At 38.3% G+C, this 25,688-nt stretch overlaps 1 protein-coding gene across 1 annotated transcript; it reads left to right on the top strand.

The window, feature by feature from the left end:
* Window positions 1-17,648: 17,648 nt before the first annotated feature.
* On the top strand, window positions 17,649-24,129 carry LOC131821820 (RNA polymerase II elongation factor ELL2-like). Its single transcript, XM_059158150.1, has 2 exons — window positions 17,649-17,739; window positions 22,116-24,129. The coding sequence occupies exons 1-2, from the start codon at window positions 17,732-17,734 to the stop codon at window positions 24,004-24,006; spliced, it is 1,899 nt and encodes a 632-aa protein (XP_059014133.1). The 5' UTR covers window positions 17,649-17,731; the 3' UTR covers window positions 24,007-24,129.
* The last annotated feature ends 1,559 nt before the right edge of the window (window positions 24,130-25,688 follow it).

A 25,688-nucleotide genomic window follows, 5' to 3' on the forward strand; every position in this document is an offset into this window, starting at 1 on the left:
CACTTTAAGAAAAACAACTGCCAATGATAAAATTCAAGGTCCTTAGTGAAAATTAAAATTTGGAAAAACCTGTATCCACCACAGTAAGTATAAAAAGCTTCCTAATGCTTAAACTCTCTTTGGACAAGATTGGTGATATTAAGAAATATAATTATGCAGATATAATCCAAGTTTCTGCCCAATGGAAATGAAAACACAGATCCACAGATGTTAATAGGAGCTTTATCCATAATCAACCCAAAGTGAAAACAACTCAAATGCCCATCAACTGGTAAATAAATAAATCACGGTACACCAGTTATCGTGATGAGCACTGAGTGACATATAGAATTGTTGAATCACTATATTGTACACCTGAAACTAATAAAACACTGTGTTAATTATATTGGAATTTAAAAAACAAATAAACCTTTTAAAATAAAATAAATCATGGTACATCAATGTATCATATATATGCAATAGCATATTCAGCAATAAAAAAGAACTTGTGATGGGCAGAAAAAACAACCTTCTAAAGATGTCCATGTCCTAATCTCTGGAAACAAAGAATATGTTACCTTCCAACATAAAAGGAACTTGTGAAGGTTCCATGCGCACCTGAGAAGAATGAGTTTTCTGTTGTTTTAGGGTGGAATGTTCTGTATATATCTATGAGGTCCATCTGGTCCAATGTGTCATTCAATGCTCTTGTTTCTTTATTGATTTTCTGCTTCGATGATCTGTCTATTTCTGAGAGACGTGTGTTAAGATCTCCTACTATTAATGTATTCATATCAACATGACTATTTTGATTAACAGTTTTCTTATGTAATTGGCTGCTCCCATATTGGGGGCATAGATATTTACAATTATTAGATCATCTTGGTGGATAGTCCCTTTAAGAATTATGTAGTGTCCTTCTGTATCTCTGACTATAGTCTTCTGTACCCCAATGTTTATAGCAGCAATGGCCACGGTCACCAAACTGTGGAAAGAACCAAGATGCCCTTCAACAGATGAATGGATGAGGAAGATGTGGTCCATATATACTATGGAGTATTATGCCTCCATCAGAAAGGATGAATACCCAACTTTTGTAGCAACATGGACGGGACTGGAAGAGATTATGCTGAGTGAAATAAGTCAAGCAGAGAGAGTCAATTATCATATGCTTTCACTTATTTGTGGAGCATAACAAATAGCACCGAGGACAAGGGGAGTTAGAGAGGAGAAAAGTGTTGGGGTAAATTGGAAGGGGAGGTGAACCATGAGAGACTATGGACTCTGAAAAACAATCTGAGGGGTTTGAATCGGTGGGGGTTGGGAGGTTGGGGGAACCAGGTGGTGGGTATTAGAGAGGACACGGATTGCATGGAGCACTGGGTGTGGTGCAAAAAGAAGGAATACTGTTATGCTGAAAATTTAAAAAAATAAATAAAAAATAAAAATAAAATAAAATAAATTATAAAAAAAAATAAAAGGAACTTGTACTTGTGAATAAGGTTAAGAACCTTGAGATAGGGAAATTATCCAAGATTATCCAGGCAAGCCAATCTAATCTCATGGGTCTTTAAAAGCAGAAAACATTTCCTGGTAGTAGTCGGAGAGAACTGTGAAGATATAAGAAGGGTCAGAGAGATACGATGTTGCTGGCTTTGAAGATGAACAGGGGAAATTCGACCATTCCCTTACACCATACACAAAGATAAACTCAAAATGGATGAAAGACCTCACTGTGAGACAGGAATCCATCAAAATCCTAGAGGAGAATATAGGCAGTTAACCTCTTTGACATCAGCCACAGCAATTTCTTTCAAGAAACATCTCCAAAGGCAAGGGAAAGAAAAGCAAAAATGAACTTTTGGGACTTCATCAAGATAAAAAGCTTCTGCATAGCAAAGGAAACAGTCAACAAAACAAAGATGCAAACGCATTACAGACAAAGGGCTTATATCGAAGAGCTATGAAGAACTTCTCAAACTCAACACCGAAGAAACAAATAATCAATTCAAAAAATGGGCAGAAGATATGAGCAGACACTTCTCCAAAGAAGGTACATGAATAGCTTACAGACACATGAAAAAATGTTGATCGTGAGTCATCAGGGAGATTCAAATCAAAACCTCATTGAGATACCACCTTACCCTAGTTAGAATGGCAAAATTGACAAGGCAAGAAACAACATGTGATGTGGAGAAAGGGGAACCCTTTTACACTGTTGGTGGGAATGCAAGTTGGTGCAGCCACTTTGGAAAACAGTGTGGAGATTCCTCAAAAAAACTAAAAATAGAGCTACCCTATGATCCAGTAATTGGACTGCTGGGTATTAACCCCAAAGATACAAATGTAGTGAAAAGAAGGGCCATCTGTACCCCAATGGTCATAACAGCAATATCCACAATAGCCAAACTGTGGAAAAAACAGAGATGCCCTTCAACAGACAAATGGATAAAGAGGATGTGCTCCATATATTCAATGGAATATTATGCCTCCATCAGAAAGGATGAATACCTAACTTTTGTATCAACATGCACAGGACTGGGACACCTGGGTGGCTCAGTTGTTAAGCAGCTGCCTTCAGCTCATGTCATGATCTTGAGGTCCTGGGATCAAGCTCCGCATCAGGCTCCCTGCTCAGCGGGAAGCCTGTTTCTCCCTCTCCCACTCCCCCTGCTTGTGTTTCCTCTCTCACTGTCTCTTTCCCTGTGTCAAATAAATAAATAAAATCTTTTTAAAATATTAAAATTTAGGGACACCTGGGTGGCTCAGTCAGTTGAGCCACTGCCTTTGGCTTGGGTCATGATCCCAGGGTCCTGGGATCGAGTCCCTCATTGGACTCCTTGCTCGGTGGGGAGCCTGCTTCTCTCTCCGTCTCTGCCTGCCACTCTGCCCGCTTGTGCTCTCTCTCTCTCTCTGACAAATAAATAAATTTTTTAAATTAAAAACTTAAAAATTTTTAAAAATGGACAGGACTGGAGGAGATTATGCTGAGTGAAATAAGTCAAGCAGAGAAAATCAATTGCTATATGGTTTCACTTATTTGTGGAACCTAAGGAATAGCATGGAGAACATCAGGAGAAGGAAGGGGAAAATGAAGGGGGAAATTCAGAGTGCAAGACAAACCACAAGAGGCTATGGACTCTAGGAAACAAACTGAGGGTTTTAGAAGGAAGGGGTTTGGGAAGGATGGGTTAGCCTGGTGATGGGTATTAAGGAAATCATGTATTGCATGGAGCACTGGGTGTTATACGCAAACAATGAATCATGGAACACTATACCAGAAACTAATGATGTACTGTATGGTGACTAATGTAACATAATTTTTTAAAAAAAGATTGAGGGAATAGGGCCACTAGTCAAAAAATAGAGATGGTTCTAGACGATAAAAAAGGCGTGGAAACAACTTCTTGCCTAGAGCATCCAGAAAGGAGAAGAGCGCTGTTGACGGCTTGATTTTAGCTCAGTAAGATCCATAGAACTTTAAGGTAATAAATTTTTGTGTTTTATAACAACACAGATGAATATTAAATGCATTGTACTAAGTGACAGAAAGCCAGATATCATTCCATTTACCTGATATTCTGGAAAACCAAAACCATAGAGATGGAAAACATATTAATGGTTATCAAAGACTGGGGATGGAAGAAATTGAACACCAAGGGCCAGAATAGCAAACTTTGGGGGATAATGGAAATGTTCTGTATCGATCTTTTCATGGTAGTTACATGAATGATTTCATTTGTCAAAACCCTCAGAACTATTCACTAAAAAATGTAGTTAAATGAATATAAATAATATTGCAATAAATCTGACTTCATGGGGTACCTGAGCGGCTGATTCGGTTAAGCATCTGCCTTTGGCTCAGATCATGATCTCAGAGTCCTGAGATTAAGACCCCTGTGGGGCTCCCTACTCACCCGGAAGCCTGCTTCTCTCTCTGTCCCTTCCCCTCCCACTCATACTCTCTTTCTCTCAAATAAATAAATAAAATCTTTTAAAAACATCTGACTTCAGGGGCACCTGGTTGGCTCAGATGGTTAAGGGTCTGCCTTCAGTTCAGGTCATGATCTCAGGTTCCTGGGATTGAGTCCCACATCAGCCTCCTGCTCAGCCAGGAATCTGCTTCTCTCTACTCCTGCTCTCTCTCTCTCTCTCACTCTCTCCTCAAATAAATAAAGAAAATCTTTTGAAAAATAAAAATATCTGACTCCAAAATATATTTTTCAGTTTGTATTTTCCATAGGGTAAATATCAGAAGATTAAAATCACATAAACAAAAGCTCTTTGGGTTCTCAGTAATATTAAGAGTGTAGAAAGTCCCTGAGCCCTTAAAGTTTTAGAATCGCTGGTCTAGTAGCTATTCCAAACTAGACCATTATATGTGGGAAGAAGAATAAATGTTTTTATCAGTTGTAAAATTATCTTTGTTCACTCCACTGCAAGTAGCATGAAAGCAGGAAGATTATTATGGTAATTTATCCCCACAGCATCACCAGAACACAGCACAGAAACTGGCACATAGCTTCTACATCAATCTTCTACTGATGATGTAAGAAATTTCCACATTCTTAATGGCATAACCCAACATAAACGTATTCCCTTGCAGTTCTTAAGGTCAAACGGCTGAAGTGGGTCTTCCCAGCTAAAATCAAGGTGTTGTCAGAGATACATTCGTTGGGAGGTTCTAGAAGGGGATCTGTTTCTTGCCTTTGCCAGCTTCCAGAGGCCTCAAGAGGTTCATGACCCCTTCCTCCATGTTCAAAGTCAGAAATGTACCTTCTTGGGTGCCTGGGTGGCTCAGTGGGTTAAGCCGCTGCCTTCGGCTCAGGTCATGATCTCAGGGTCCTGAGATCGAGTCCCACATCGGGCTCTCTGCTCAGCGGGGGACCTGCTTCCCTTCCTCTCTCTGTGATCTCTTCCCTTCCTCTCTCCTACTGTGATCTCTCTCTGTCAAATAAATAAATAAAATCTTAAAAAAAAAAAAAAAAGAAATGTACCTTCTTCAGATTTCTCCCTTTGATCTGCTATATGCCTCTTCTGTTTTTACCTTCTGGTTTTATTGGGTCCCACAAAGATACTCCAGAATAATCTCCCATCTCAAGATCTTTAGCTTAATTACATCAGCACAGTCATTTTTGCTGTGTAACGGGATATGATCCAAGAACCCAGGGACTGGAGCATGGATATCTTTCAGGAGTCATTTTTTTATATCACAATACAAATGCAATTTAGAAAAAAAACTTCATTGAGAAACAATTTACATACCGTACAAATCACTCTTTTCAAGGATACAATTCAATTGTCTTTAGTATATCCACAGAGTGAAACATCTAACACCACAATCAATTTTAGAACATTCTCATCACTAAAGAAAAACTCCAGGCCCATTAATATCAATGCCTATTTCTCCCCAAACTAGAAAACACTAGGCAACCAATAATATATTTTGCCATTTTGAATATTTCACAAAAATGAAATCATACAACCCGTGGTATTTTGTGCTTCTTTTACTTAGCATGTTTTTAAGGTTTATTAATGGTGTAGCATTTATCAGTACTTTTTCCTTTTTATGGATGAAAAATATTACATCATATAGATAGGCTACATTTTATTTGTTCATTGAACACATGATATTTGCATTATTTCTACTTTTTGTTATTATAAATAATGCTGCTATCAACATGTATGTACAAGTTTTTATGTAAACAGGTCTTCATTTCTTGTGGGAATATACATAAAACTAAAATTGCTAGGTCATCTAGTAACTCCATTTTTAACTTTCTGAGGAACCACCAAATTGCTATCCACAGAAGCTACACAATTTTACATTCTCACTGTATGAGTATTCTAATTTTTCCACATCTTCACGTTTCTTATCTGTCATTTTTATTATAGCAAGCCTAATGAATGTGAAGTAATATCTCATTATGATTTTCACTCACATTTTCCTGATGACCAATGATGCTGGACATCTTTTCTTGTGCTTATTGGACATTTGTGTATTTTCTTTGGAAAATGTGTATTCAGATTCTTTGCCTATATTTAAATTAGGTTGGTTTTCTTTTCTTTATTGAGTTATAGAGTGTTTTATATTGCCTAGATTCAAGTTCCATATCAGATATAAGATTTGTGAAAATTTTCTGCCATTCTTTGCATTTTTTTAAGGTATGACAGGCCAGGTTACTTCATAGTAAAACTAATATGCCATATCAATCAATTTCTATACCAAATTCTTAAAAGAATTTTTTAAATTGTATTTTCTAGTTGAAAAACAATTTATTCATGTGGTAGAAAGAGATAAAAGACAAGTAATGGAAACAAAAACTCTGAAACTGCTGCAGTTCCAAAAATAAGATATTTGCAAAATAAGAAATTGAAGTTCATTGCTTGGAAAACATGCTTCACTTTAAAAAAAAAAAAAGATTTTATTTACTTATTTGACAGAGAGTGAGAATGAGAGCCTAAGCAGGGGGAGCAACAGGCAGAGGGAGAGGGAGAAGCAAGCTCCCCACGTAGCAGGGTGCCCAACGCGGGGCTCAATTCCAGGACCCTGGGATCATGACCTAAACTGAAGGCAGAGGCTTAATCAATTGAGCCACCAAGGCGCCCTAGAAAATATGCTTTACTTTTAGTTTTAAATTCATTTTGAATGTTTGACATATAATTTAATACTTAAAATACTCTAGCTGGATTATTTGATAATATATAGAGAGTATTACTTCTCTGGATAGACATGTTTTATACAACAGTGTTTAATTAGTGCTGGTAAAACCACTTGATAATTTTAATAATCAATTAATGGGTTAACAATTTATTCAATAATATGAATGACATAAAGACCAATGAAGGGAATAACCTGATAATTGTTCACTGCACAATTTTGCTCATTAATAATACCAATTCAAGATTTTGAAATTTATTCCATTCAGTTTCATTATATAGTTCTGTATGTGATTTGCCAAAATAAGTATGCAATGCCAAACTTTTTTTTCCTTTTTTCATTCCTTCCTTCCTTTTATAGGGGAGGAAAAACAGTTTTCCCTTTACCCTTTCAGGTTCTTGGCTAAGACCCCCTGCGCATAATAAAAGACAGATTAACAGGAGTAAAACAAACAGAAGCTTAATAACACAGATCCCTCCTTTATCCATGGGAGAGACCCAGGGAAACTGAGTAACTCCCTGAAATGGCCTAAGCCACCAACTAAAATACAATCTCCAGCTAAAGACAGAAGAAAATATTGGGGGTAGGAGAGCCAGTCATGGGAGTTTATCAGGAAAAACCTGGTAAACAAGGGTAAGGTTATTATGCAGATTTAAGTTAGGGGCCTTCTCCACTGATAAATTTCTACAGATTTAAAGTTAGCTTCTTCCTGGTAGAGAGAAGACATCCTTACAAATGGACGATTCTCTTGTAAATGTCCCTTATAATAAGGGTAACTTCTATTGGGTTTTCAGAGCTTTTTCTGTGTCTGCTGTTTCTAAAATTAGTTCAAAAATAGTCCTTAATGTAGCAACATGGACAGGACTGGAAGAGATTATGCTGAGTGAAATAAGTCAAGCAGAGAGAGTCAATTATCATATGGTTTCACTTATTTGTGGAGCATAGCAAATAGCATGGAGGACCTGGGGAGTTAGGAGAAGGGAGTTGAGGGAAATTGTTAGGGGAGGTGAACCATGAGAGACTATGGACTCTGAAAAACAATCTGAGGGTTTTGAAGGGGCGGGGGGTGGGAGGTTGGGGTACCAGGTGGTGGGTATTAGAGAGGGCACGGATTGCATGGAGCACTGGGTGTGGTGCAAAAATAATGAATACAGTTACGATGAAAAGAAATAAATAATTAAAAAAACAATAATCCTTAAAACAAAAAGGCCTATTTGGGGGAGGCATATTCTGTTTCCCTTCACTTCTCTTTCTTCCTTTTTAAAAGTGGTTCCATTACTTTGGGGGTTGGTTCGCATAATACAGAGAAGACTTAAGGAAACGTATAAATGGCACTTTACACTGTTTTAAAGCCCAAAATGGAGTCATTGCCACAAGAGCAAACCATAATTTCATCAGCTTCAACCTCTCCCAAGAATGTGACTTTTTAAGAGTTAATCTAACATTTCCTGATTAGCACTAATGAGGTCTTCTGTGTGATTAAAAAACAAAAACAAAAACAAAACAAACCTGCCTTTCTCTTCTCCCAAAGGAAGATGAAACAATCCTTTCTTTTGTTTTGCTAATCATTTCCTTGCCCCTCCCTCCTGCTATAACAACCTTCCATTTTGTACAGCTCCTGGGACTCTCTCTCTACTTGCTGGATGGGATGCTATCTGGTTCATGAATCACTTAATAAGGCCAATTAGATCTTCAGATTTATTTAACTGAATTTTGTTTTTTAACACGGATGCCAGTACTCATCTTATTAGGGCTATAACTAAGGATATTATTAATTTTCATGTTATTAACTTTTTTTTAGAACGTAAAGACTTGAACTTGAAGTATATACACACTTCATATGCAACCTTACACAAAATACTTTTCATAAAAAAACATTACATGTTAAAATCCTGGAGGCTGAATAGTTGTGCTGATTTCTATTTTGTCTTAATAGAACAAGAAGAGAAAAACATTCAATTAGAGAGGGTTATACTGAAAATAAAGCTTTTAACGTGAAAATGTCATCTTCTCCTTTGTACTTTTCACAGGCTACACAATGTCCTGAGAGGACTCATTATGAGAAAAGTGTCATTCAGAGCTTTCAGATCTTGCTTTGGAAGGAGCTGATGAGGAAACAAATTAGAAAGTAAGACTTTATCTTTTTTTTTTTTTTTTTTTAGATAAGTGGTCTTAGGTTTCTTCTTATAGAGAAAGTTTAAACCAGTTTATTACAAGTATACATAAACCATTCATTTTTGCAGCTCTGAGGTAAGGTCCAGCATTGCTTTATACAAAGTGTACGAGAAGGGTCTGCAGTGATCATCTAATCTTAAATGTGACATCAACCATTCAAGTCCTTAGCTTGATCCATTCCCAGAGAAGTGTTTTAAAACTTTAAATATTCGACTATGGCTTTTGGAGACCATCCCCAGTCTTTCTTATGAAAATAGAGTGGACTTTGATTCAGTCTTGTAAGAAAAAAAGAATGAGTCCGTTGGAGACTTCAAAGGTCAGCATCTTAACACCTTTACAGCATTCAGAATAAACTCTTGAGCATACATGTTCTCATCTCTCACTTCATTTTTTGGTGAAGTGTCTTAAGCCAGAAGTTGGAAAGAAATTAGAAGGAAGCAAATTTTAGCATGGGAAAGCGACCTGTTCACACACTTCCACCACCTCTCTGAACATTTTGAAATCTTAGAATATAGATAAAATAAGCCTCAAAATAAACTGATGGCCTTAAAGAAGAAAACAAAATTATGTTTCCACCCCAGTCATTACACAATGGAAGAGGAAGTCTCTCAAAACAGACCCTTGTACAAATTCTCAACTCAAAAGATATTGGGGGGAAAAATTATCCTTTGTTACGTAAGAAAACAAAAGAAAAACTATAATGTGAGTTATCAACAAAGGTATTCCAAAGGGAACTAAAGCACCGGCTTTCCTGTTCTTAGTCTTAAACCCATAAGAAGAAATTTCTCAGAACACCTAAGGACAATCTGAGTAATTTTTTTGATACGAGCACTGTAACATGACCTTTAAGTCTACCACTGTTAAACATCTCCCTCTGAATCAACAAATTCTCAGATAGTAGATATCGCTAATAATTCACACATTCCCCATGTTCTAGCCCATAATAATCACCCCCAGACCTTTAACCAAGTAACACTATTTTCTTCTCTGTGATACACATTGCCTAACTTGATGGGAAAGGATTTATTATGCAAAGGGAATTGCCCAGTAAAAGGACCTGATGCTTCTTCCTCAAACTCTTTCAGGACTCCTTTATTCAAGATAAGATTATTGCTAATTTAGACAAGTGATTACTGCTACCCTTATGTCTAAATCAAACCCAAAGAGAAGATTTTAAAAAGGCACCAGACTTTTTTATGGGTGAAAGAATCTGATATAGGGAGCATTATTGGGACTTAACCTAGGAAAGTTCAGACTGACCTATCTAAACCTCTACCCAACTCACACAATAACGCTCATACTCCATAAGCTACAGAAGTACAGAATAGTTAGAAAAATGTTAGAAAAAGGGCTCATCAAACTCTGTACGAGTCCTTATAACACTCCCATCCCTGTAGTCAGAAAACCCTTTGGGCAGGGCTGTAGACTTGTATGGAACTTTCGATTCATAATCACAGTAATCACTCCCTGCTTTACTGTAGCATGCACACCAAATGCCATTTCCCATTTCCCGTCCACAAAATCTTCCTAGGTGGCAGGACTAAAATGGTCCATATAGACCATTAGTGCTCAACGCAACTAGTTTCCATAGCTAGAGGTAAGAAGGTAAGTGTACACTCTAATAGCAGATGGACTTTTGTGGATAGTTCGTGATTTTAAAATGCTGTGGAAGCAACTAATGTTCCTGTCCTCAGCAGGAAGCCCAATTAAGAATGGTCCACAGATAAGAGAAATTTTGATTGCACTAGTGCTTACTAAATAGGTAGCTATTATCAAAAAGAGGTAACCTGGACACTAAAGAAAATGTTCTAGCTAATCGTCTGTCAGGTTCCTCATCTCTGAGCCCTCACCAAGATCCTAGTCCTTAGGACAGCTCAAGAGACTAAATCTTTAGATTCGTTCAAAGACACTAATAAAGAATGCCGCTGAGGACCGCTGAGAGAAATGTGTATTCGGCAAACTCAACTCCCCCAGCTAACTTAATTCCCCTCTGCTATGTACCCTAACATGTCCACATGTTAGTAAGACTGAAATCATCCTTCTCTCATCAAGAGATTTATTTTACTTGAATTTTGAGGGAACTCGAATTTAATATCACTTGAGTCACCAGAAAGAGTAAGAGAGCTAGCAACTCACAGACTATTAGATCTTAAAAGGCTCTGAGAAAACAGCTGTCCTGAGCCCTCACTTGGCATAGAAGGACAGTTGTTTGGTGCAACTCGGAGTAATAAAATCTTTCCTACTTCCATAATGTATGAACACAGTCTGAGCCTCAATTGGGAAAGAAACGAAAAAGAGCAATATTCATGCCCGTGACCCATCCAGGTAAATTCAGATGTTAGTTGCACAATGTTCCATCACAGAGCATAAGAAGGACAATAGAAGAAAACAATAAAAGCACTTCATCGCACCCGTGAGAAAGTGCTAAGGTCTCCCATCGAGTGTGATGGTTATGGAACTGCAGCCCAGGGAGCAGGTATAAGTGATATTTTGACAATCGCATCAGCGGGGTATCTTCCATTTTCTTGTTACCCAGTTCTCTGAGTATCAAGCCCTTTCTGTCCGAAATTAACTTTTACCTTCCTGCAACCACTCTTCTCTGTATACCATTATGTTGTTTCAAACTAACATCACTCCTGGCCCACAGTTATTGCTGAAGAAATACTGAGGTGATAAATTCTATATAGTTCTTTGCTCCCCAAGTCAAAGATCCCTAGTACCATCCTCCAAGACCTCCTAGAAGTTTGATTATATATCTTCCTGAAGTGATATAAATCCCTATTTGTAGATACTTTTCATTTAGTTTGGTAACATCAAGGGTGAAGGCTGTAAAATACCATGTTGACTGTCATTCAACCAATTAAAAAAGACTGTATTCTTTGGTACCTTAATCCACTGGTGAAAGAAATATTCACAGTGGGACATGATACATGGCAATGCTTTCTTGCCCCCAAAGTGGAGGAAGCATCAAGTTTTGGGTTAGAAGTAAGCTACGGACCGAGTATTGGGCATCCTGGGTTTTGGTCGTCACTCTGAATCTCTAAATGCAAGAACGTAGGTGATTTTTTTTTTTTAACCTCTTTTAGACTGTTTTGAATTCTAAAATACTGGGTGGTTACACTAGGTGGTCTATATGGACCATTTTAGTTCTGCAGTACAATGAATGGTTATAAATATTTAATTTCGGTTTCTGAGTCATCTGTAAAAATAGTTTCAAATCCAAGCTCTGCAGCAGGAAACCTTTCTCTGCCATAGCAACGACCATGCTAGTCGGTGACACAGCGGAGCGGGGAGCTGGCAGTAGCACAGTTGAGGTTGCTTATTATCTTAGCACCGTCTCCCATCACAAACCCTGGCAGATGGCATTCCTCAATTGCAGGTGGTAAAACAAAATGCTTATCAACAAAGGGGAGGAAAATCATGGAATCTTCTCATTCTAGCTGACCAGAGATCTCTCTGCTTCAGCCAGTCAAAAAACACAGACTCTCCATAGTCGAAAAAAGAGTTTTTGATCATTGGGTATACAAAGATCAAGGACAAACACTGATTGCCTCTGAAGAGCCCACAGTCTTGTAAAAAGAGAAAAAAAAAAAAAAAACTGGACTTGACTCAGTGTAATACAAGAGTGTGTTATGAATGTTGTCACGGAGTTAAAACACACCTTTATAGAATGCCACCTGAGGACAGGAGAAAAACTCCTTACCTAGTATACGAGGGGGTAACAGTCAGAAATAAAACTGTCTTGTTTTAGCTCCAACCAGACAACTCTCTTTACCTAGATGTGCCCTCTAATCACACTATACGAAAATCTGTCTTAGTCCGCTTTTTTTTACACCCGTGCCATTCCGCACGCTGTTCCCTCTGCTTTTAAAGTGTCTGCCCGTCCCTACCTTTTACAAGCTACAATTCAACCACCTATGACCAGAAGCACATTCTGATTTTCTTAAGCCGTACCTCAGCCCCTCCAGCTTATTTCCTGGTATATAACATTTTTAGAACATTTACCAGATTGCATTATAATTTATATGCTAGTATATGGTCTCAAGCACCTCCAACTAAAATGATAGTAAAAGACATCAAATTTGTAAGACACCTTTTATTACCTTATGACCAGAGTTCCGAAGTCAATTTACTTTACATGTTAATTGTACTCCTGTTACTATTCTAATCAAATAGTCCCTTTATCCTAACTGGAATATCTTGATATTTTTAAGGTAAAGACATTTATTTTAGCTGCTTAAATATCCTTTATCAACTGGGGCAGACTGTCAATACAGAGCGCAAATACTTCTAAATAAAAATACAAGTTACTTGGAGTCGAGGAACATATGTGTTTATTATTCCTAAAATTCAGCACGGTGACTCGCATATACTCAGTTTCCTATACTGAATGAAGAAACTCATGCGCATTTGTAAATAAATTTAAAATTAGAGTAACTAAGAAAAGCATTTGGGGGAATAGCACATTTGAGCCAGAAGCTGAAGTCTGGGCGGATTTTCAGCTTGCCTGTGAGCATAAAGGAAGGGCTATGTAGGTAAAGGAGACAGCCCAAGCAAACATATGGGCTAAGATTAGGCAAGGGCAATTAGCCTCCTGTGGTAGTAACAAAGCAGCATTAGAAATGAGGCTTCAGAGGAAGCTCCACGAAGTGCCCTGCTGAGGAACTGACACTTGATTCTGTAGGCAATGGGGAATCTTACAAGGTTTATGAGGAAGTTTGCTATGATAATATACATCTTTTTGAAATTCCACTTCACCTGAATGGGAATTGGCTCGGAGATGGCCTGAACGGAAGCCTAGAGCCCAGCTGGAAAGGTATGGTAATGAGTAAGGAAAGAAATTCTGGGAGCTTGTACTGAGGCAGTGGGAGTGGGGATGGAGAAAAACAGATAAATAATGATGAAAGTACGACAGTAATTCGATTTTAGTGGTGGAGAGAATGATGGAGGCGTCCATGGTGATTATGAGGACTTTTTTTCAACTTTTTACTGTTTTTTTACTCTTATAAGTATCTAGAGGGTTTTTTTTTTATGTCATTAGCCAGCATATGATACATCAACTTTTAATTTTCAAATAACTGCAGATTCACAAGAAATGGCAAAAATAGTACAGTAGTGCAGGGAGGTCCCATGCAACCACAGCCTTAATAGTCTTCCTCCACTGTTAAATCTTATATAATTACAGCACAATATCAAAGCCAGAAAAATTATCATTTGTATAAAGTGTGAGTATAAGACTTTGCCATCTTGTCACATGCAAGTTTGTGTAAAATCCACCCTGACAATCAAGATACAGAATCGTTCAATCACAAAAATCTCCTCCATGCTATAGCTTTATAGCCACAAATACCCCCCTGACCCGCACCATCCCTAAACCTTGCTAACAACTAATGTACCCCTGCCTACATTTTATCACTTGAGAAGTTTACATAAGTGGAGTCATACAGTATGAGACCTGGACAGTTCTTATTATCTGGGTGTCCAACACCCCAATTCAATTCTGACACTAAGGGGTCTGCATCAGATCCCACGAGTTACAGGGCCCACCGTCCTCAGACTACCCCCACTTCCGAGGCCAGCTGCAACTGGGGTACCCAGGCTACCTAAACTTCTGCCCGGACAACTACAAATTTGGGAGTTCCTAAATCCACTGCTTCCGTTTCAGAGATTTGCTAGAATGGCTCAAAGAACTCAGAACACTTATGGTAACTAATTTATTACAGAAGGATGTAACTTAGTAATAGCCAAATGCATAGGGCAAGGGAGACGGCTGGGAAGGGTGAAAAGCTTCCAGGCCCTCCCAGCACCTTAATGTCCTGTTCGCCAACCCAGAAGCTCTCTGAATCTCACTGTTTAACAGATTTTTAGCTGGAGAAAGGTAAGATGGCAAAGGAATAAGGTGACCCTAAGCTTGCCTCCTCCCTCAAACAAAGCTAGATAAATATCAAATCATTCTGAACACCCAGGAAATCAATCCGAAGTCTTAGAGAACAAAGCTGCATGTCTACAAACTGGAAAAGCAAACTGTGGAAGAGAGGAACTGCGGAGAGAAGAGAGCCTTGGGTGCTGCCCGGGGGAGGGAACCCTCATCGCAGAGGGAGTAGTGAGAGAGAAGAAGGAGGAGAAAGAGAGAGAAAGGACAGAAAAAAAGGAAAAAACAAACAAACAAGAATTAAACTTTCTGCAGGGGACTACGAAAGAAAACTATTCCCCAAAACCATTGGCAAGGGGGGAAGGAGAGGGTTGCAAATGCCAGGTTTCTATAAATAAGAGAATGTGGAGTCTAAAGTTCTAGAGGTCCATTGATCCTTTCAATAGATGCAGAAAAAGCATTTGACAAAGTGCAACAACGATTCATGATAAAGACCCTCAACAAAGTAGAGATAGATGGAACCTAAATCAACATCACAAAGGCCATATGTGAAGAATCCACAGCTAATACCATCCTCAGTGGAGAAAAACTGAGAGTCTTTCCCTAGGGTCAGGAACAAAACAAGGATGTCCACTCTCACTATACTATTTAACACAATGCTGGAAGTCTTGGCCACAGGAATCAGACAACAAAAACAAATAAAAGGCATCCAAATTGGCAAGCAAGAAGCCAAACATTCACTATTTGCAGGTGACATGACACTCTATATAGAAAAGAAATGGGTAGAAGACAGGAATAGACATTTTTTTCTCTAAAAAGCCATTCAGATGGCCCACAGACCCATGAAAAGATGCTCACCATCACTCATCATCAGGGAAATACAAGTTGAAACCATGATGAGAGAACACCTCACACCTGTCAGAACGTCTAAAATTAACAACACAATAAACAACAGGTGTTGGCAAGGATACAAAGAAGAGAGAACTCTCTTGCTCTGTTGGTGGGAATGCAATCTCTTGTAGGCACTTTGGAAAATAGTTTGGAAGTTCCTCAAAAAGTTAAAAATAGAACTACCTATGATCTAGCAGTTGCTACTAGGTATTTTGTACCCAAATGATACAAAAGCAGTGATTTGAAATGATCCATGCACCCTGATGTTTGTAGCAGCATTGTCAACAATAGCCAAATCATGGAAAGAGCCCAAATGTCCATTGACTGGTGAGTGGATAAACAGGAAGTGGTATAGAAATACAATGGAATACGACTCAGCCATAAAAAGGAATGAAATCTTGCCATTTTACAATGACATGGATAAAGCTAGAGAGTATTATGTTAAGTGAAATAAATCAGTCAGGGAAAAACAAATACCATCTGATTCCATCATATGCAGAATTTAAGAAACAAAACAGATGAATGTAGGGGATAAAAGAAAGTGAGGTGCAAACCCTAAAACAGACTCTTAATTATAGAGAACAAACTGAAGGTTACTGGAGGGGAGGTGGGTGAGGTGATGGGTGAAATGGGTGATGGGGATTGGGAGAGGACTTGTGATGAGTTATGGGTGTTGTATGTGAGTGATGAATCACTAAATTCTATACTTGAAATTAATATTAAACTCTATGTTAACTAACTGGAATTTAAATAAAAAATTGGAACAAAAAGATAGAACACAGAGTTACTACATTGATCCAGAAAGTATTCAATGCGCCCTTTGCATCCTGGGCTTTACTGGCACACAGTGGGTGCCTATAGTTGCTCAAAATCCCATTTGAAAATGGGCTAGGCAGGCCTCACTAGGATTATTATGTGACTGTGAAAAGCTCAATCCTAATGGCATTTCACTTAGCAAGGATTTTTTAAGAACTATTATCAGTTCTTTGAAAAAAGTGTATACTATTTGAAAAATGTATATTTATAATATTCTGTTCTGAATGGAAAGGAAGAAAACTACTTGGAAGGAAATCAAAAGTTAAATGACTACCATTGTTGAGGAGATAAATCAAAATAAAAGAGAGTGGCTACAATCTCAGGTTCTAGGAGGATCTTTTTTTAAGATTTTATCTATTTACTTATTTGAAAGAGAGTGAGAGAGAGAGAACACAAGGGAGAGGGAGAAGCAGGCTCCCTGCTGAGCCTGACTTGGGGCTCTACTCCAGGGCCCTGGGATCATGACCTGAGCTGAAGGCAAACACTTAACTGACTGAGCCACCCAGGGGCCCCAAGGGGGATATTGATATTGGGCTTTTCTCACTCTCTACTAAGCCAGACAGGAAAAAAAAATCAACATGACTTTAGTAGAAACAAGGACCTCAGCATTATGTACCAGGGGATTTCAGAGAGTTAGGAAGGTAGGAACAGAATGTTCCCTTAAAAAGGTTTCTACACAAGGGAAGTGTTAAATTAATCATAGTCTACATGCTGGTTTAATGAGAGCGTTTCCAATTGTCTTTCTGGACTTATATTCTGTTAAGTTATAGCCTCAGAAAAACATACCACAGCACTACTGCAGATTACTGTGACAATTATGAGAGGAGCAATTTGAGAATATGGAAGAGATGATTCCATAAGGCTATAAAATACTGAATCAAAAATCAAGATTATAGTCACCTGAAGAATAAGATTCATCTCTAATTAGAGCATATAGATACACTGAAGCATGGACCAAAACCATGAACATAATACATCAAGTCTGTGCTTTCAAATTTTAGGGGGAATGTTGCCTGTCAAAGCCATTAACGTTAGCACACATGTGAGCATATGTGCACCTGGCATATATGTATGTATCAACCCTGAGGTATATAGAGTCAGAGAAAACAAGTGGGTTTCCTTTGCAGAGCTCTAGATAAAGTATCATCCTTGGGGAAAGTTGAATTTCACTTTAAATTTAGAGATGGAGAATGTTCAAGAACACTGGTAACTGTGATGTCAGAGTTCTTGTAGGTAGGGATGTGCCGGAGCAAAGGAAATTCTAAGCAGTGTGCGGGCACACAGAGAAGAGAGTAGAGCTCCCTTGGAGCTTGTGCTTTGGATGATGACCCAAAACAATGGATGGGTGAGAAGTGGTAGAATCAGTTCTAAATTAGGCCAGACCTCAAGAGGTTTGATAACTGGCAAGAGTGACTCAAATTGGATTTAACTGGTTACTATGTTTTACAACAAAGCTGGCAAGCAGGCTAAAGAGTGGGTCTCAGTGAGATACAGGCCTAGTGGTTCCCTGTGCCTCCTGCTCTTTCACACAGGGTAGCCCAGAGTGTGTGGGTTGGTGGGCTCATTAGTTTAAGTGGAGTGACCTCAGTGGTCAAAGGCAGGTTTTGAAGTCTTAATAATGTGTAATAAGAAGTAAGTACGGTTGACCCTTAACACAGCTTTGAACTGTGTGGATCCACTTATACTTGGATTTGGTTTTGATCAATACAGTATAGGACTGTAAATATACCTTTTCTTCCTTGTGATTTGCTTAATAAGTGTTCTTTTTGATAGCTTACTTTATGTAAGAATACAATATATAATACATATACAAATGTGTGCTAATCAACTGGTATGTTATTGGTAAGACTTCTGGTCAACCCTAGGCTCTTCATAGTTAAGTTTTCAGGAAGTCAGAAGTTATATGTGGATTTTTCACTGTGTAGGGGGTTGGCAGTCCTAACCCCTGTGTTCAAGAGTCAACTGTATATTACTTTGAGATGGATTAATCATGTTTTGTCATTTAAGTGCATCAGCATTTGCTAGAGAGCCAGGTAGATTTATGAGTGGCTTGCCAAAATGGGACAGCAATTGTCCAATGACCTTTCAAAATATATGAGTTGTGTAGTGATTTTATTTGTTATTTTCATCCAGTCACATAGTGCCTTCGAAATAAACACCTATTCATGGTACAACATGGCAAGCTAGACAATTTAGAAGAGATATTCAATTTTGTTGGAATATAATTTATTATATTATTATCATGATATTAATATTGTGTTAATCAGAAAGTTAGGATAGTGTTCAATAGTTTGATGAAATAGCTTTTTCTTAAAGCCCATGCAAACAAATATCTTTGCAGCAGTGCGCATTAGGTCACAATTGTGATATTATCCTGTGTACCCCGAGACAGAGAAATCAAATGTGATTCTTCAAGCCTTGCTTATTTTGATACCAATTTGGGGGTTTGATGAGATAAAATTTGAGTGTTCTTTATGTGATAATTATTTTGTGTGCAATACATTATGCTTATATTTTTCTATGTGATTGTTGCCATTACTCTCAAGTTTCAAGCCTTTTGTTGTCTTATGGCTTCATATTTTAATTCTTCCGTGTACTTGAAATTCATTCTATAATATGGTATATCATGACTCCATGGTCCTTGCCAGCTCTGTGTCCAGGCTCCCTGCTCAACAGGGGGCTTGCTTTTCCCTCTCCTCCCCACTCACTCGTGTTCTCTGTCACTATCTCTTTCTCTTTCAAATAAAATCTTTTTAAAAAAATCATCTGTTTAATTCCTGGGCTCTGTGTCTCAGATATCTTTTCATTTTCATTGACTTTCAATCTCTTCTTTTGCTAGTTCCTGACTCCCTTCATTCTGTCTTGATGTGATAAATATCAGGTAGGGTTAACCCTCTGTTCTTGCTCTCCTTTTTGCAGTTGAATTTTAGAATAGTTTTGACAGATTTAAAGAAAAAAATTCTGCTCAAGTTGTTATTGTAATTGTACTAAATGCATTTGGTAATTGAAAAAATGCTCGGCATTCTTACAGTGTGGAGTTTTCTTTTCAGAAATCGTGAATTCTTCATGTTCTCAAGTCTTCTTTCATGTCTATCAATACCATTTTGTACTTGTTGTCATAATGTGTCCCACTTCCCAGTCTTGTGTTAATGAATATTTTGTTATTGTTATTTCCACTGGGCACAGGACTATCCTAGAAATATTTTATTCTCCCGGAGGTTGCAGACTTAAACATACTGAAAGATATATGATTTCTTCCTGTGTCTACTCAAGGTCTCCGGGAAGAATAAAACCAAGCATTTGTGCATACATTAGAACACTATGTTGCTGACTGTACTTCAGCAGGTCATTGGTTTTCTGCAGAAGTATTTTGCATTCTCTCTGCAGCAGTGATTTAAAATACAAATATACCATAAAGTTAATAGAATCATGAAAAACATCTTAAAGAACAGAACAGTCCTTGGACATTAACAGACTTAATATAACTTCTTGATGTGACAGTAATATAGCTTTGCTGGGAGAAATGCAAAGGTACTCTTATTCCTTCTTCCACAAACATCAATACACTGATGTATTCATTTGCTCAAATAATATGTACTGAGTATTTAGTGTGTGTGCCAGGCACTGTTCTAGGCAATGGAGATATGGCAGTGCAAATGACAGATAAAATCCAAGCCTGCATTAAGCTCATATTCTGGAAAGGGTGACTTACATTAAGTAAACAGATCTATGTAACATAATTTTCCGGTGATAACATAGAAAGAGAGCATGTATTTTAGAATGGTTGTCCAAGGACTCTGAATGAAGGAAGAGTGCAAGCAAAGATCTGGGGAGAAACATTAGTGAGTAGAAAGACTATCAAGTGAAAGGCTGCCATAGGGAAAGTTTGGGGTCATATTCAGGGAATTGTAGATCAATGTAGCATTCAGATACATGGCACAAAGTTTAGGGTAGGTTGGGGCCAGAATAAGAAGGGTCTCATATGTCACATCAAACTGTTTTAAAATTTTATTCCTTTTTCTGGCTTTATTGAAATAGAATTGATGTATAATATTGTGTAAGTTTAAGGTATGCAGCATATTGATCTGATACATTTATATATTGCAAAATAATTACTGCCATAGCATTAGCTAATACCTACATCATATCATCAAATTACCATTTCTTTTTGGTGGTGACAACATTTAAGATCTACTCACTTAGCAATTTTCAGCTATAAAATATAGTACTATGACTATAACCATTGCGCTTTACATTATATCCCTAGGAACTTTTTCATCTTATAACTGGAAGTTTATATCTTTGACTAATACCTCCCTTTTTCCTCCTCAGCCATTGGTAACTACCATTCTAGTCTATTTCTGTGAGTTTCTCTGTTTCAAGTTCAACATATAGATGATAATATAGGGTTACGGTATTTTTCTTGGACTTATTTCACTTAGCATAATGCCCTCTAGGTCCATCCTTGTCACAAACTGTAGAATGTCCTTCTTTTTCATGGTAGAATATAAGCATATCACATCTTCTTTATCCATTCATCCATTGGTGGACACTTTTTTCCCATGTCTTGACTATTGTAAATAGTGCTGCAATGAACATGGGAGTAGAGATAACTCTTTGAGATCTCGTTTTCTTTCTCTTCCTTCCTTCCTTCCTTTCTCCCTTCCTTCCTTCCTTCCTTCCTTCCTCTCTCTCTCTCTCTTTCTTTTGTACTTACTCCAAAGTGAGACTGTTGGATAAAATGGTATTTCTATTTTTAACTGATTGAGGAATCTCCATACTGTTTTCCACAGTGGCTGCACCAACTTACATTCTCATAAACAGTATACAAGCATTCCTTTTCCCTTACCGACACTTCTTATTTCTTCTATTTTTTATCATAACCCTTCTAACATTCTAGGTTATTGTGGTTTTGATTTGTATTTACTGACAATTAGTGATGTTGAGTACCTTTTCATTAGCTTTATTCTTTAAGTGGTGGGAACCATCAATTGTTTTAAAGCAAAGTTGGTTGGAATCATTTTTGATAATTTGGAATATGGTCTAGAACAAGAAAAGGTTGGAGGCAAGAAATCAAGTTAAGAAGAGTATGTAATATTGGCTAAGAAGTTCTTGGCCTAAATTAGAGTGGCTGTAGTATGAAAGAAGAGTGGGTGGATGTGCAAGAATGTAGGCTTTATGAGAGCATCTGGCTTTTACACACTACCAATACGAAATGAATACAAAATACAAAATGAGAGTTGTGGTTGATGGGTCAAGATCCAGTCCAGAAAGGACTCAACACCCCACTTGCTTGTGAGAGTAAATGCAAGGATGCCTTACTTCTAATCATGCTGTGTGGAAGCCTTCTTCTCTAGTTTCCATAAGCCTCTACTGCCTCATTAGTCCCCTCACCAAGTACCTCGGCTTGATGTTGGGTTTACTGGGAGGAGATGACTTATATGTACTGAGCTCAGAGACTAATTACTTTCCAGTAAGGTAAGACTTCCTCCTAAAGACAGACTAAGAGGTGAATAGGAGAACATTGGAAAGTGATAAGATCTTTATAACCAGCTTTAGCTCTCCAGGTTCTATCTCAACCAAGTACTTCTTGCCTTTGTTCTGTTGGGAAAAATCTTTTAGAATTACAGTTTTAGAAATGATAGCAGTAACATTTTTTTTTATTGCCAAGGAGTTATTGTTTTCTAAAGTATTTTACCATTTGAACTTTGATCTTCACAGATATGACTATACGGCAGACTTTGAGGGCATTAGAGCACTGGAGCAACTGTTAAACAATGAAGGAGAGGTGGCAGTAAAGGAGGCAGATGGCTTACAGCCCAGGCAGGACAATGTCACTGTGCTGCCTATGCAGCTTCCCGGACCATCCATTTGGGCAACTGACTCTTACAACAACCATGAGAACACAGGGTGCCCTCAAGCTTCTCTTCATTTTCAAGAATTCCAAGAGCTTATCAAAACCCCCCCAGATGATTCACCCACTGATATATACGACTTTAGCTTTTTGTTGTCGGATGTGAATAAAGACAACCATGAAGACGATACCCAAAAAACTGTCTCAAGCTACAGCCCCTCACAGTTTGATTGCCTGAGCTTGATGCAGGATAGTATGATGTGTAAAGCAACCGACTCCCACCAGACGACACAAGTAGGAAGGATCCAGGCAGAGGAAGGAAGGAGCAACAAATGGAAAACGATCCGAAAACCGTTTTTAGAGAAAAGAATGCCAGTTCGGAGAGCACCTCAAGTCAGCCCAGATCCAGTGCCCGAGAGAAAAAGAACAGCTCCTATTAACCCTGCATACACAATTCGAAAGTCAAGAATTGGTAGCAGTGTCCACCTGAGGCCGTACAGGGACAGGGTGATTCACTTGCTGGCGCTGAAGGACTATAAAAAACCTGAACTACTCATTCGACTGCAGAAAGACGGCATTACCAAAAATGACAAGAACTCCCTTGGGGAAATTCTGCACCAAGTAGCCAATCTAAATACTCAGAATTTCTCATATACCTTAAAGGATTACGTCTTTAAGGAGCTCCAGAAAGACTGGCCAGGGTATAACGAAGTAGAGAGGCAGTCACTGGAGTTGGTGCTTTCCGGAAAAATAGATGCATTACAGAATGCAGCGGGTACCAATTCCACAGAATCTTCTGTAGGTTGTGGTAGAGATGCAATATCTCGGGAACAACTTTCTAATGCAGCTATTAATTTGTCAAGGAGAAAAGTTAGAATATCTCGCCTCTCAACCGGAATACAGTCAACACCAAATGGCTGTGTGATGAACACCAGTGCAAAATCTGCTTTTGGGCTCTCGGGACGTTTTGAGGCGACTGCCTCTTCCATCCGTCCTCCGCTGCCCACAACCCACCCTCCCTGTTCACAGCCTCCTCAGCCTTCACGTTCTGGCAGCAATTACTGGGGCAACGTAGAAGGACCTGAGACTCTAGGTCCCCGTATTGCCAGGTTTAGTGAAAATACAAACATCTCAGGGAGCCTGGGGGCTAAACATCCTCCCTTGAAAACAGTACCCTCTGTCTCAATTCAAATGACATACCCAGAGCCTATGGAGACAGAACCCTTGATGTCTGATAAGAAGTCTGAATATACATTTACTGAACGCAAAGCAAAGGACCGAGAGTACGACATTGACATGATGGGGAGACAGGAGACAGATCGGGAAAGACAAGGTGAAGGTGCAAAGCCAGACTCCAAACAAGAAGTTAAAGAGGTGTGCACTGCTTCCAGGAAGACTAGTGTAGCATCCGGGCTCCCAGGTTCTCTGGCTAACTACGCCCCAATAGTTTCCTCCGAGCAGCGTCAGCAGTATGAGCAGGAGTTTAGACTAGAATATGATGAGTATCAGGGCTTGTATTCCAAGATGCTGACTTTATCTAGAGTATTTATTAACCTAGATTCAAAGAGGAAGCACCTTTCTCCAGACTCAAAAGAATATCAAGATATTAATAAGAAAATCTCTCTAGAATATCAGAAGATGAAGCAGATTAATCCCAATTATTATGCAGAAAAACATAGATGCCAGTATCTTTATAACAAGCTGGTTCACATTAAAAGGTTAATAAATGATTATGACCAGAAGCATGTAAAATCATAGCAATGAAACAGAGCTAGGATCAGAATAAATACATATAATCTTATTTAAAATTCTGAATTGCTTGTTCTAGGATTCTAAAGGGATAAAACCACTTTGTTGAAACAGTAGTACCATTTAAAATTTTCTTTCATTTTATGTTCCTTTTGATTTTAGTTTTCATTTTTGATATTTTTGTTTATTTTATTTTTTATTTATTTTATTTGATTTTGTTTATTTGATTTATGTTTATTTTAATTTTATGTTATTTTTATTTTTCTTTATTTACATTTTCTTCCTTTTACATTGCTTTTTTGTAACTTCGAAGCTGTTTCATCTGATTCCTTTTATACATAAGTGTTTTTATTCCCTTTTAAAAAAAAAAGTACCAAGGATCCAGTATCTTTGAATAAAACTTGTATACATTTAAAAAGTAAAAACCTATGAGTAATATGAAATCCTATTGGATAAAAATAAAAACTTATAATGAATAATATGAAATGCTAGTGTCTTTTTTTAAAGTTTAATGCAAAAGCAACCTTAAAACATAGACATTTAGAAATTTGTGAAAAATACTATGATTTCTTCAAACAGTACACATTTTCATTTCATTAAGTTTACTTTTGACCTTGCTTAAATATGTTACTTGTATTTATCTTAGGGAGCACATGTGATGTGGCCAAACATGCAAAGATTTTTTAGAGAGAGAGCATTTAAGTGGGGAGGAGGGTCAGGGAGGGAGAGAGAGAGAAAATTCCCAGCAAGCTCGACACCCAGCGTGGAGACTGACACAGGGCTTGATCTCACAACCCCGAACTCATGACCTGAGCTGAAATCAAGAGTTGGATGCTTAACTGACTGAGCCACCCAGACATCCCCAAACATGCAACGATTTTGAACTAACAATTCAATTGTGTTGTCTTTTCCAAGTACTATCATTTGAAATGGGAAACATGTTTACAAATCTAATATTTTCGGGGGACAGGGTAGGTGCCGAGGGAGAAGGAGAGAGAGAACCTTAAGCGCACTCCATGCTCAGCATGGAGGTCAACTTGGGGCTCAGTCTCAGGACCCTGAGATTATGACCTGAGCTGAAATCAAGAGTTGGACATTTAACCAGCAGAGCCACGCAGGTGCCCTACAAATCTAAGTTTTTAAATGTTTTCCCCAAATTTAAAAAGATTAGAACATTCCCAATAGCATTGCCGCTACCATTGTTTTCCTGTCATCTACCCTGTGTCCCTCCCTCCCCCAAAGTGGCAAACACCTCCACAAGTTCACATTTATCTTTCCCTTGCTTTTCTTTTTGAAGACTTCCATTATATTTCTAAGTATTCCTAAACAGTATATTGTTCAGTTTTGGGATCTTTATGAAAATGATCCTCAACTTGTTTTCTTCAGTCGTTCTTATTCTTCAGGGATTCCTTTTTTTTTTTTTTTTAAGATTTTATTTGTTTATTTGACAGAGAGAGAGAGACAGAGCAAGAGAGGGAACACAGGCAGGGGGAGTGGGAGAGGGAGAAGCAGACCCCCTGCCGAGCGGGAGCCTGCTGCGGGGCCCCATCCCAGGACCCTGGGATCATGACTGAGCTGAAGGCAGACGCTTAACTGACTGAGCCATACAGACACCCCACTTCTGGGATTTTTTATGCTGATGCACAAAGCTGTAGTTTATTAGTCTTCTCATTTATATGTTGAGTCATCAT

Source organism: Mustela lutreola, chromosome X (genome assembly GCF_030435805.1).
Source record: "Mustela lutreola isolate mMusLut2 chromosome X, mMusLut2.pri, whole genome shotgun sequence".
In the NCBI taxonomy this organism is placed as follows: domain Eukaryota; kingdom Metazoa; phylum Chordata; class Mammalia; order Carnivora; family Mustelidae; genus Mustela; species Mustela lutreola.